The 14,056-nt window shown below is 42.4% G+C and overlaps 1 protein-coding gene across 1 annotated transcript in view; it reads left to right on the forward strand.

Annotated features, from left to right (window-relative positions):
- Positions 1-9,817, forward strand: part of si:ch211-196i2.1 (collagen alpha-1(I) chain) — a 36,569-nt gene extending 26,752 nt beyond the window's left edge. The window contains exons 45-62 of the mRNA XM_041851675.2: positions 1,368-1,421; positions 1,625-1,678; positions 1,938-1,991; positions 2,166-2,219; positions 2,446-2,499; positions 2,627-2,680; positions 2,888-2,941; positions 3,034-3,087; positions 3,451-3,504; positions 3,695-3,748; positions 4,335-4,352; positions 4,654-4,707; positions 5,021-5,083; positions 5,237-5,402; positions 5,709-5,818; positions 6,216-6,296; positions 8,071-8,253; positions 8,461-9,817. Of these exons, the coding sequence (XP_041707609.1) occupies positions 1,368-1,421; positions 1,625-1,678; positions 1,938-1,991; positions 2,166-2,219; positions 2,446-2,499; positions 2,627-2,680; positions 2,888-2,941; positions 3,034-3,087; positions 3,451-3,504; positions 3,695-3,748; positions 4,335-4,352; positions 4,654-4,707; positions 5,021-5,083; positions 5,237-5,402; positions 5,709-5,818; positions 6,216-6,296; positions 8,071-8,253; positions 8,461-8,613 (1,368 nt within the window). The 3' untranslated portion in view covers positions 8,614-9,817. The remainder of the gene's footprint in view (positions 1-1,367; positions 1,422-1,624; positions 1,679-1,937; positions 1,992-2,165; positions 2,220-2,445; positions 2,500-2,626; positions 2,681-2,887; positions 2,942-3,033; positions 3,088-3,450; positions 3,505-3,694; positions 3,749-4,334; positions 4,353-4,653; positions 4,708-5,020; positions 5,084-5,236; positions 5,403-5,708; positions 5,819-6,215; positions 6,297-8,070; positions 8,254-8,460) is intronic.
- The last annotated feature ends 4,239 nt before the right edge of the window (positions 9,818-14,056 follow it).

The raw sequence follows: 14,056 nt of genomic DNA on the forward strand, positions 1-14,056 counted from the left end.
CCGCCCATGAGTCTCCCGGTCGCGGCCGGCTGCGACAGAGCCTGGATTCGAACCAGGATCTCTAGTGGCACAGTTAGCACTGCAATGCAGTGCCTTAGACCACTGCGCCACTCAGGAGTATGATTGAGGTCTGGGCTTTGACTAGGCCATTCCAAGACATTTAAATGTTTCCCCTTAAACCACTCATGTCTTGTTTTAGCAGTATGCTTAGGGTTATTGACTTGCTGGAAGGTGAACCTCCGTCCCAGTCTCAAATCTCTGGAAGACTGAAACAGGTTTCCCTGTATTTAGCGCCATCCATCATTCCTTCAATTCTGACCAATTTCCCAGTCCCTGCCGATGAAAAACATCCCCACAGCATGATGCTGCCACCACCATGCTTCACTGTGGGGATGGTGTTCTCTGGGTGATGAGAGGTGTTGGGTTTGCGCCAGACATAGCGTTTTCCTTGATGGCCAAAAAGCTCAATTTTAGTCTCATCTGACCAGAGTACCTTATTCTATATGTTTGGGGAGTCTCCCACATGGCTTTTGGCGAACACCAAACGTGTTTGCTTATTTTTTTCTTTAAGAAATTGCTTTTTTCTGGCCACTCTTCCGTAAAGCCCAGTTCTGTGGAGTGTACGGCTTAAAGTGGTCTGATGGACAGGCACTCCAATCTCCGCTGTGGAGCTTTGCAGCTCCTTCAGTGTTATCTTTGGTGTCTTTGTTGCCTCTGATTAATGCCCTCCTTGCCTGGGCCGTGAGTTTTGGTGGACGGCCCACTCTTGGCAGGTTTGTTGTGGTGCCATATTCTTTAAATTTTTTAAGAATGGATTTAATGGTGCTCCGTGGGATGTTAAAAGTTTCTGATATTTTTTAATAGAGCTCCTTGGTCTTCATGGTGCCGCTTGCTTGGTGGTGCCCCTTGCTTAGTGGTGTTGCAGACTCTGGGGCCTTTCAGAACTGGTGTATATATATATATATATATATATACTGAGATCATGTGACACTTAGATTGCACACAGTTGGACTTTATTTAACTAATTATGTGACTTCTGAAGGTAATTGGTTGCACCAGATCTTTTTAGGGTCTTCAAAGCAAAGGGGGTGAATACACATGCACGCACCACTTTTCCATTATTAATTTTTTAGAATTTTTTGGAATAAGTTATTTTTTTAATTTCACTTCACCAATTTGGACTATTTTGTGTATGTCCATTACATGAAATCCAAATAAAAATCCATTTAAATTACAGGTAGTAATGCAACAAAATAGGAAAAACGCCAAAGGGGATGAATACTTTTGCAAGGCACTGTACTGTACCATGCAATAAATCAGAAATAGATATGTCTACAAGGTATTTGATTTTGTATTGGTCTCTCTAGGGGCTTGACGGTCTGCCAGGAATCAGAGGGCCACCAGCACTTCCTGGTTTAGAGGTAAAGAGCAGTAACATCTTAGCCTGGTCCCAGATCTGTTTGTGCACCTGCCAACTCCATTGCTCATTGTTAAGTCAAACATGTCTGGCACTCAGGCTAAAATCTTTCCTCAAGACATATCTACCATTAAATCCATATTCTCTTTTCCTCTTTGCTTCGGCTTCATTCTTCCTTGTTTGTTGTTGTCTCCTCTCCCACCACAGGGGCCACAGGGTGAGGTGGGAGCCCAGGGGCCAGAAGGTCCCCCAGGGGTGCTGGTGAGTACACAGACACAGGGGTGGGGCACAGGGTTGCGATGGATGATGTAACTGAATTAGGCTCCTATAGGAGCGGGTTTCCCTCTGGGTTTGTTGTTTAGCCTATAATGATGACCTCAAGCAGTGTCAAATGGGCATCTTAAGTATTGATGTAAAACTAACACCACTACCAGAAGGTCACCTATATTTTCTACCTGATAAGCTTTCTCTGACATCTTGGATGTTTCTTAAAGTCATTCTATTATGTTGCATGTTGCAGGGTGTCAGGGGAAGCCATGGAGCTGAGGGACAACAGGGAGTGAAAGGAGAGAAGGTGAGATCAAGATGCTCCGTCTCTCTATTATCCTTTTCTCATTCCTTCTCCTCTTTGTTCTGGGAAACCCAACCTCAGGTCTGGCACTGCATTCAACTCACATCTCTGGGGCACTTGTGCACACAGAGGCTAGATGATATCCTCCTGTTTGTTGATGCTGTGTTTTCTCAACAGGGAGATGATGGCAGAGATGGATCACCTGGAAAGACAGGTCACATCGGAAGGAGGGTGAGGGCTACCTCCTTCAATCCATTCAATTTCAGTGTGAATAAAAGGGGGTGTATTCTAGGAAAATAGATTATTCAGGTTCATGAATGAAAGATGAGGAATGCACTCAAAAGTAGTGCACCATAAAGGGAATAGGGTGTCATTTGGGACACGACCGAGATGTGTCAGTGTGTTTTACCATGTGTTTTACCCTTGCCTCATTCACCAACATTGTAAACATCCACAGGGGAAAAGAGGCAAGGCTGGAATCAGGGGCACAAGAGGAGAGAGAGGACCAAAGGTCAGAGGTTGGGTGATGTGAAGGGTTACACATGCACACACACACACCCACACTCCAATCTCTTAACCATGCTATATACTATACATATCATGGTGTGCACGAACGTTGTGTCCTGTCATTCCTACAGGGAAAGAGGGGAAATGTGGGATTGACTGGTCCTCCAGGATGGGCCGGGTCTATAGTAAGTTCAACAGATTTATACTGTCTCATCAATTAGGACTGTCGTCATCCACTCTGTTTCACCATTTCATAATTCAATCCCAGGCAGGGATAGTCTTTGATGTACTTCCCTGTAAACGGTATTATTTTATTAGAGATAAAAGGACGTTGAAAGCAATGCATTTTTACATGATTTATACATAACTGATGGATGTCTTTTCTCTCTCAGGGAATCCCAGGCTTGCGAGGAGACAGAGGGGATCAGGGTGAAAAAGGGAGCGAGGTATGAATAGATCAAGTTGAATTATTGATACTAGTGAATCAGAGAGAGTTGCATTGTGAAGACTTATTTACCCTATATGTTCCTCCCCACAGGGAGAGAAGGGGGACATGGGGCCGCTCGGTCCGCCAGGGGGTGATGGCCTAAAGGTACGTTTTGAGTGAAAAACGTCTGGTATTCATAAAACATCTCAGAGTAGGAGTGCTGATCTAGGATCAGGTCCCCCTGTCCATTAACTACAATCTAGAATGCAAAACTGATCCTAGATCAGCACTCCTACTCTGAGCCACAACAAACAAGCCTTGGTGTCAGTTTTAACGCCACAGTAGCATCCTAATCCCATATTATTATTATTATTATTATTATTATTATTATTATTATTATTATTATTATTATAGAAAAACAACATACGGACAGGTTTGGCAGCATTCCAGAAATATGACGTTGCCTAAAATACTGTGCTGTAAGTAGGAGATGGGCTGTGACAGACTGACTAACTGTATGTTTTACAGGGTAGTCAGGGTCCTGTTGGGGTGCCAGGACAGACAGGCCCAAAGGGAGACCAGGTAAAACAACACTATCTCAACACACCCTTCCTTTCCAACCATCTATAGCAAGGACTCTCTATGATAGCACCATAGCCACTAGTGACAATTGCCAAAAGCCATGAAGCTCATTGAATCAATAGTGATCTATCTGAGTTTTTCTGCTTTCTAACTTTTCATTAACGTTTCATTATCTATTATTTCCCACCAGGGGAATATTGGACCATCCGGGCCAAGAGGAACTCCTGGGATGCCAGGACTACCTGTAAGTAACCCTTCCTGGTTCATCTCAGAAATATCTTCCCAAGCCCTTTCAATCCTCCCAAATGGCTCCCCATTACTTAAGTAGTGCACTACTTTTGACCAGGGCCCATAGGGTACTGCACTATATATGGAATCTGTGTGCCATTTGGGGCACAGCCAAAGTAAAATCCTAGTTCTTGCAAGAACAAACGAGCACTAGACCACTAAGTCCATTGTTCAGCCACATAGCTTAACAACCTCTCTGTCTATTAACCATCAAGACAAATACTATGTGAATGCTTAAAAATAAGTTATCATGATTATGATCATGTCTATAATTCCTTTTAAATTGCAGACTGTCTTATATAAGTCAATTTCTTTATCATCACCAGACTGTCCTGCCATTCTGCCATTCTATCTGGGTTAAGCTGTAGATTATTACTCTGTTCAATTCGCCATTGCCTCGGCTCTTAAAAGCAGTGAAGCTGCAGCTAATGTGATCATAATGCAGTGAGTCAAGGCATTGCAAGGTTGCAACAGCTGTGCAGAGCGGTGTGCTTCAGAACTGAGAGTCAAACTCATCTCCTTTTTAATCTCGCCATCTGTAGGGTTTGTTTGGAGAAAAGGTATGATATAACAAATTATTTTCTTGTTTTTTTTCTCCACATTTCTAAACCAAACCCCATGTAAATGTAAATTTTTTTAAATGTAATGTAGAGTTGCATGTTAGCTTTTTCTCACAGTCTCTAGATTGAAAGCAAATATTCACAACCACATATGTCATCACAATGGAAAATACAGAGGGGAAAGTAATGGGACAGTACTACAGTGTGCATTTCCTTATCTAACTACATTTGAATATGGCATAGCAAGTATGGAATGGTAGAAATCCACTCTCATCTCACTATATGGTCTGTATTTCCATAGGGTTTGAAAGGCTTTGAGGGATTTCCTGGGCAACCTGGGAAGAAGGGCCTGCCGGTAAGTGGCACTGATTTCATATGCATTGGTCCATAGTAAATGTCGTCAAATGCTGAAGATTGACCTCAGAGACCAAAAAACATTGCATCCATCACACAGTAATCTCCCACTTAGGGTTACACAATTCTGATTATGTTCCCGAAATTCCCAGATTCTCTAGAAATACTTGTTGGAGGATTCCCGGATTTCCTGCTTATTCCCACCTGATTCGAGGAATATTCCAACAGGGATTTCTGGAAAACCTGGGTATTTTGAGAAAGTTAGTGGAGTTTTACAACCCTAGTCCCACTCTTTTCTGTTGCGTTCATTTCAGGGCGCACCTGGACTCCCAGGACTTCCAGGTCCTTCAGTGAATATGAACCTTACTCAACTCAAGGCAAGTCATTCATCTTCGGCAAGTAGGTCTGTGTCCCAAATGGCACCCTATTCCTTACATAGTACCCTACTTTTGGGACGCAGATTAGATAAGCCATTAGATGAAGTGGTGAAAGGAATAACTCCATAATTATCATTCTCATCACCATTGTAGGACCTGATGTACCTGTCAGACAAGCCCAACTACCCCCTGATCCAGACCCTGCTGGACTCTCTGCACCAGGACCTGAGGCTGCTGGTGGACCCCCCTGACGGCAGCAAGGAGCACCCTGCCACCACCTGCATGGAGCTGTGGCTCTGCCATCCCGATTACACCAGTGGTCAGAAACCCTCTGTCTATACCTGCATTGTATATCTATGACCCAAAGCCCATTGTGCTGCTTTAAAGGCTCATTAGAATGGCCACAGCATCCTAATCCCATGGCTCCCAAGTTGTCAAAGCAAATTAGAAGCACAGTAGATAAAGACAATGTTATCTATTGTATGGCTAGTTCTCAAAGGAAGATCTCTTAGCTCTTTAGGAGTGTCCTTGCACATCATAGCGTATAACAACTAGTGAATATACATGAATGTTACAGGACAGGATGAGGATACACTGAGGTTCTGGTTGCTGTCTGTCTGTACAGGGATGTATTACATTGATCCTAACCAGGGCAGCCCTGCTGATGCTCTCCTGGCCTACTGCAACTTCTCTGGCACAGCTGCACACACTTGCCTTCACCCCAGAGATGCCCAGGTAGACAATAACATCATCAGTACTCCCCATATCACACCTCTCACCCTCACACCTCTCTATCAAACCCACAGTGGAAATAATCCTGCAATACCAAATGGCTACAGAATAATGAGATGCTGTCTGGACAAGCAGAGAATAAATCCATTTTTAACAGGAATCCAATTTATTTGTTTGTTTTTTATGCCTTTGAGCTAAATGCCAATATCAAGAACAGAGACTGTCAACAGACACATTTTTAAATATGCCTCCAGATTTCAGTGTTAACTTTTTAGAATTCATGCCATCAAGCAGTGTGTGTCTGACAATTTGAGCAGGTCCTGCAAGCTAATGTCCACAATCATATTCATACTTAATACCCATACTCATAATACATAATCATATTGGTTTCTACCTGAAGATGCCCATGAAGGCCTGGCTTAAGGATTCAGAGACAAACAGCTCGTTCCAATGGCTCAGCAAGCAGGAACAAGGATTTCAGGTTGACTGTTTTCTCTATTTCTCCTCTGAAATACAGTGGGGAAAAAAAGTATTTAGTCAGCCACCAATTGTGCATGTTCTCCCACTTAAAAATATGAGAGAGGCCTGTAATTTTCATCATAGGTACACGTCAACTATGACAGATAAAATGAGAAAAATAAATCCAGAAAATCACATTGTAGGATTTTTAATGAATTTATTTGCAAATTATGGTGGAAAATAAGTATTTGGTCACCTACAAACAAGCAAGATTTCTGGCTCTCACAGACCTGTAACTTCTTCTTTAAGAGGCTCCTCTGTCCTCCACTCGTTAGCTGTATTAATGGCACCTGTTTGAACTTGTTATCAGTATTAAAGACACCTGTCCACAACCTCAAACAGTCACACTCCAAACTCCACTATGGCCAAGACCAAAGAGCTGTCAAAGGACACCAGAAACAAAATTGTAGACCTGCACCAGGCTGGGAAGACTGAATCTGCAATAGGTAAGCAGCTTGGTTTGAAGAAATCAACTGTGGGAGCAATTATTAGGAAATGGAAGACATACAAGACCACTGATAATCTCCCTCGATCTGGGGCTCCACGCAAGATCTCACCCCGTGGGGTCAAAATGATCACAAGAACGGTGAGCAAAAATCCCAGAACCACACGGGGGGACCTAGCGAATGACCTGCAGAGAGCTGGGACCAAAGTAACAAAGCCTACCATCAGTAACACACTACGCCGCCAGGGACTCAAATCCTGCAGTGCCAGACGTGTCCCCCTGCTTAAGCCAGTACATGTCCAGGCCCGTCTGAAGTTTGCTAGAGTGCATTTGGATGATCCAGAAGAGGATTGGGAAAATGTCATATGGTCAGATGAAACCAAAATAGAACTTTTTGGTAAAAACTCAACTCGTCGTGTTTGGAGGACAAAGAATGCTGAGTTGCATCCAAAGAACACCATACCTACTGTGAAGCATGGGGGTGGAAACATCATGCTTTGGGGCTGATTTTCTGCAAAGGGACCAGGACAACTGATCCGTGTAAAGGAAAGAATGAATGGGGCCATGTATCGTGAGATTTTGAGTGAAAACCTCCTTCCATCAGCAAGGGCATTGAAAATGAAACGTGGCTGGGTCTTTCAGCATGAAAATGATCCCAAACACACCGCCCGGGCAACGAAGGAGTGGCTTCGTAAGAAGCATTTCAAGGTCCTGGAGTGGCCTAGCCAGTCTCCAGATCTCAACCCCATAGAAAATCTTTGGAGGGAGTTGAAAGTCCGTGTTGCCCAGCGACAGCCCCAAAACATCACTGCTCTAGAGGAGATCTGCATGGAGGAATGGGCCAAAATACCAGCAACAGTGTGTGAAAACCTTGTGAAGACCAGAAAACGTTTGACCTGTGTCATTGCCAACAAAGGGTATATAACAAATTATTAAGAAACTTTTGTTATTGACCAAATACTTATTTTCCACCATAATTTGCAAATAAATTCATTAAAAATCCTACAATGTGATTTTCTGGATATTTTTTTCATAGTTGACGTGTACCTATGATGAAAATTACAGGCCTCTCTCATCTTTTTAAGTGGGAGAACTTGCGCAATTGGTGGCTGAATAAATACTTTTCCCCCCCACTGTATACCCTCTTTCTCTAGTGTCAACTATTCTATTTATAGTAACGGAAAGCTAATCGAATTGTAACTGCATCAATTGAGTGTATTACATTTGTACTGATGTCTCTCATAGCAGAGTTAAAAAGCATAATATCCCCCTTTCTGCTGTCCACTGACAGTTCTATTATCCAGGGGCCAATGTGGTCCAGATGCGCTTCCTGAGGTTGCAGAGTTGGAGAGCTGTGCAGAAGATCACCTACACCTGCCACCCGGGACACAGACTGGGCCACACAGACAGAGAGGTCAAGTTCCTGACAGACACAAGGAGACAGAGTTACTTAGGAGCACTTAAAGACTGCATGGTACGTTTTTTTGAAATATAATTTGACTGTAAGTATTTCACTTACAAGGGTTTTAGAGTTGTGCACTTCTTGCTAAGAGTGACAATGGGATATCATCAGAGAGATAAAGTATGAGAAATAGGATAAAAAAATTAAAAATGTCATGATTGCTGATGTTTATTATTGGCCAACTGCATAATTGTTGTTTCTGTGTTTTTGCTGTGGCAGCCGGGAGAAGAGGTGGACCCGCTGGAGCCGCGGGAGTCTGTGTTTGAGTTTGAAGACCTCAATCTGCTTCCTGTGAGAGATGTGGCTGTGTTCGGGGGCGGAATTGTCGCACGCAAGTTTGGCTTCACCATCGGGCCCGTGTGTTTCAGCTAGAGAGGGAGACATGGGGCCCAAAGGCTCATTTTCCACCTCCTTGGACTCACAGAGATGGGATAAGAGCCTGTGTTCAGGACCCCAAGACAACTAGAGAACAAGAAGACAAAGGGAATCGCTCCACCATTTTGTGAGGGCATCACTCCTCTTTCCATTTGATATTTTTGGTGGAGATCAATCAATTCTCTAGTCGACGTTCTCCACATAAATGACTCTTTGAGCGGGCATCAATTTCCAAAGTTCTTTCGCACAATTGTGTTTTAGTTTACATAGATGTTTATCATGTAATGAATAATTTATATAATGTTGTTTTGATTTCTATATATAATGGTTATTTTGAACCTATTTCCATTTGTTTTCACAGCAGCAGTTTATTATGCTGTAAAGCTTTCCATTATAGCCAACAACCTATTTTGTATATGAACAGTCCTATGCCCTAAAGGTCTGTTTTGTATCCGATGCAGCGGATTCAACCTCTCTACAATGTGTTCCATTTGGGCACAGCTAATGTTGTCCTATAGGTCATCACTGACCTTCCCAAAGTTGCTCACTGAAAAACCACTGCTTGTACTTGAGGAGCCAAGGAACTCGCTTTTGAGTTGTTGAGCTTGTTTCTTCAGATTAGATAATGACCAATCTGTTCTAAAACCCTGATCTCTTGTAATTAACCGATTCCCTCCCTGTTGGCAGTGATGGACACAAGAAAACCCTCTTTCAGCCATGCTTGACATTTGTACATTTACTGGCCTATTTCTTATTTGTAAAAAAAAACATGCACCGCATACTATCAGTACTCGTTTCAGCTCATTCTTATGGTACAGTCTCAGGTGCAGTCTTGATATTCAACACGGCACTGAAGCTGCTGTGCACACTACATGATGTATATTATGTGCATTCAAACCTAACTAAATTGAAGTGCTATAGATCTATTTCAAGTATTCTAATAAAGAGGCATTATGTTGGACGGCTGGCTCTCCTGCCCAAGCACTTTAGCACTGAGCAATTGCTTTCCGAGTCATCTTTTTGTTCAATCAATTAGCCTAAGTGCTGAAGCCCAAAGAAAAGCAGCATACCCTGTCCCTGCAGTTGCTCAGCAATGCCAGGATTGCTCAAGAGGTGGGGGTTCATTATTGGCCTGTGTTCACAAAGTGTTTCAGAGTAGGAGTGCTGATCTCAGATCAGTTTAGCCTTTTAGATCATAATTATATGGACCGAGGAGGGGGGGTATTCCTTAAAGAGGGACCTGATCCTAGATCAGAACTCCTACTCTGAGACTCTTTGTGAATACGGGCCATTGAGACCAATGCATTACATTTTTTCCATCATAAAGCAATTCAGTATTGTAGTGGTCTGTCTCTACAGATGTATGTATGCACTCACTAACTGTAAGTTGCTCTGGATAAGAGCGTCTGCTAAATGACTAAAATGTAAATGTAAATGTAGGATCTTAATTTGATCACTCTTTTGTTGCTGAGAATTTGCAAACTTGTAGTGTATTAATGTCCATTAATTATAATCCACAGAACAATTGACATTTAATGCTGTAGTAAACTGGCTCAAATTAAGATCCTACATATGTACACTATATACACAAAAGTATGTGGACACCCTTTCAAATGAGTGGATTCAGCTATTTCAGCCACACTTGTTGCTGACAGGTGTATAAAATCGAGCACACCGCCATGCAATCTCCATAGACAAACATTGGCAGTAGAATGGCTTTACTGAAGCGCTCAGGGACTTCCAACGTGGCACCATCATAGGATGCACAGAGCCCTGACCTCAACTCCATCGAACACCTTTGGGATAAATTGGAACACTGACTGCGAGCCAGGCCTAATTGCCCAACATCAGTGCCTGACTTCACTAATGCTCTTGTGGCTGAATGGAAGCAAGTCCCCGCAGCAATGTTCCAACATCTAGTGGAAAGCCTTCCCAGAAGAGTGGAGGCTGTTATAGCAGCAAAGGGGGGACCAACTCCATATGAGATGTCCACATACTTTTGGTCATGTAGTGTATATGTAATGGCCAACCAACGAACAGGGAATTCAGGAAGGTCTCAGGGAGCATACAGTATCTTTGCATGCAGTAGCTTGCATAAAGGAATATGTATAATGTTCCGTCTTATACAGTGGGGAAAAAAAGTATTTAGTCAGCCACCAATTGTGCATGTTCTCCCACTTAAAAAGATGAGAGAGGCCTGTAATTTTCATCATAGGTACACGTCAACTATGACAGACAAATTGAGAGAAAAAAATCCAGAAAATCACATTGTAGGATTTTTTATGAATTTATTTGCAAATTATGGTGGAAAATAAGTATTTGGTCGCCTACAAACAAGCAAGATTTCTGGCTCTCACAGACCTGTAACTTCTTCTTTAAGAGGCTCCTCTGTCCTCCACTCGTTACCTGTATTAATGGCACCTGTTTGAACTTGTTATCAGTATAAAAGGCACCTGTCCACAACCTCAAACAGTCACACTCCAAACTCCACTATGGCCAAGACCAAAGAGCTGTCAAAGGACACCAGAAACAAAATTGTAGACCTGCACCAGGCTGGGAAGACTGAATCTGCAATAGGTAAGCAGCTTGGTTTGAAGAAATCAACTGTGGGAGCAATTATTAGGAAATGGAAGACATACAAGAAAGACCACTGATAATCTCCCTCGATCTGGGGCTCCACGCAAGATCTCACCCCGTGGGGTCAAAATGATCACAAGAACGGTGAGCAAAAATCCCAGAACCACACGGGGGGACCTAGTGAATGACCTGCAGAGAGCTGGGACCAAAGTAACAAAGCCTACCATCAGTAACACACTACGCCGCCAGGGACTCAAATCCTGCAGTGCAAGATGTGTCCCCCTGCTTAAGCCAGTACATGTCCAGGCCCGTCTGAAGTTTGCTAGAGTGCATTTGGATGATCCAGAAGAGGATTGGGAGAATGTCATATGGTCAGATGAAACCAAAATATAAATGTTTGGTTAAAACTCAACTCGTCGTGTTTGGAGCACAAAGAATGCTGAGTTGCATTCAAAGAACACCATACCTACTGTGAAGCATGGGAGTGGAAACATCATGCTTTGGGGCTGTTTTTCTGCAAAGGGACCAGCACGACTGATCCGTGTAAAGGAAAGAATGAATGGGGCCATGTATCGTGAGATTTTGAGTGAAAACCTCCTTCCATCAGCAAGGGCATTGAAGATGAAACGTGGCTGGGTTTTCAGCATGAAAATGATCCCAAACACACCGCCCGGGCAACGAAGGAACGTAAGAAGCATTTCAAGGTCCTGGAGTGGCCTAGCCAGTCTCCAGATCTCAACCCCATAGAAAATCTTTGGAGGGAGTCCGTGTTGCCCAGCGACAGCCCCAAAACATCACTGCTCTAGAGGAGATCTGCATGGAGGAATGGGCCAAAATACCAGCAACAGTGTGTGAAAACCTTGTGAAGACTTACAGAAAACATTTGACCTGTGTCATTGCCAACAAAGGGTATATAACAAAGTATTGAGAAACATTTGTTATTGACCAAATACTTATTTTCCACCATAATTTGCAAATAAATTCATAAAAAATCCTACAATGTGATTTTCTGGATTTTATTTTCTCATTTTGTCTGTCATAGTTGACGTGTACCTATGATGAAAATTACAGGCCTCTCTCATCTTTTTAAGTGGGAGAACTTGCACAATTGGTGGCTGACTAAATACTTTTTTCCCCCACTGTAAGTACTCAACTCCCAATCAGTAGCCACCTCCCATACCAAACTCCAGGAAGAACATTCCAAGCATTGCAGATAGAAATGTTTCGTAAAGGGTAGACACAAGGCTCTCATCATTTTGTGGAGTACAAGAAGACAACAGTGTCCTTTCTAGTATACGGCTTATTCTTTATCAGCAAAACATTTTTTTTTCACTGAACACACTTGAATCATTGATAGGTAACAGGGATTTCTTAGGCTCCTGCAGCTGTTGGTGTTTTTGTAAGAAATGTACAGGGGTTCATTAAAAAAAATCCCTAAACACATGCAATTAGTAGCCTAACATCTACATTGAACATGATTGCCTTAGCTGGCTGAGACTGATCATTGGTGCTTTTTAGTTCTTGTTTTGTACAAATCCTCATAACAATAATAATATAATATGCCATTTAGCAGACACTTTTAGCCAAAGCAATTTACAGTCATGCGTGCATACATTTTTGTGTATGGGTGGTCCCGGGGATCGAACCCACTACCTTGGCGTTACAAGCGCCGTGCTCTACCAGCTGAGCTACAGAGGACCTCATCATTTGAGATTTTATTATTGAAATGATCTTGAAATGATATGCTGGAATTTTTATACCTGTATATAATGCAGCTGCTCAATCAAAGAAATGTATCAGCTGAATAAAAAAAATCACATATCAGTATTCTGTACTTTACTTTACTTTGTTTCAAATTTGATCAACTATAGCCCAAAATACTATATGTTTATTGAAAAGAAATGGTTTCTTGTAGTAAAGCGGTTTATTATGGAACCAAATGCTTAGTCTCCATAGGCAGACAGGTTGCCTCCCACAATGTAAACAATGTTTCAGTTGCCCTACAGATGTAGGATCTTAATTTGAGCCAGGTTGCTACAGAAGGAAAATAATCCTGTAGCAACAGGAAATGTGAATTATTATGTGGATTATAATTAATGGAGATTTTTGTTGGGACCTAGAATTAGCATCTCTATTTTGTCCGAGTTTAAAAGTAAAAAAAATTCTGCCATCCACTTCGTTCTGTCTGAAACACAGGCAATTTTGGGGCTTCACCATGTTTCATCGAAATGTACAGAAGTGTGTCGTCTGCATAGCAGTGAAAGTTGACATTGTGTTTTCCGAATGACATCACCAAGAGGTAGAATATACACTACCAGTCAAAAGTTTGGCCACACCTACTCATTCAAGGGTTTTTCTTAATTTTTTACTATTTTTTACATTGTAGAATAATAGTGAAGACATCAAAACTATGAAATAACACATATGGAATCATGTAGTAAACAAAACAGTGTTAAACAAATCAAAATATATTTTATATTTGAGATTCTTCAAAGTAGCCACCCTTTGCCTTGATGACAGCTTTGCACACTCTTGGCATTCTTTCAACCAGCTTTACCTGGAATACTTTTCCAACAGTATTGAAGGAGTTCCCACATATGCTGACCACTTGTTGGCTTCACTCTGCGGTCCGACTAATCCCAAACCATCTCAATTGGGTTGAGGTCGGGGGATTGTGGAGGCCAGGTCATCTGATGCAGCACTCCATCACTCTCCTTCTTGGTAAAATAGCCCTTACACACACTGGAGGTGTGTTGGGTCATTGACCTGTTGAAAAACAAATGATAGTCCCACTAAGCCCAAACCAGATGGGATGGCGTATCGCTGCAGAATGCTGTGGTAGACATGCTGGTTAAGTGTGCCT

Source organism: Coregonus clupeaformis, chromosome 27 (assembly GCF_020615455.1).
Source record: "Coregonus clupeaformis isolate EN_2021a chromosome 27, ASM2061545v1, whole genome shotgun sequence".
Lineage (NCBI taxonomy): Eukaryota > Metazoa > Chordata > Actinopteri > Salmoniformes > Salmonidae > Coregonus > Coregonus clupeaformis.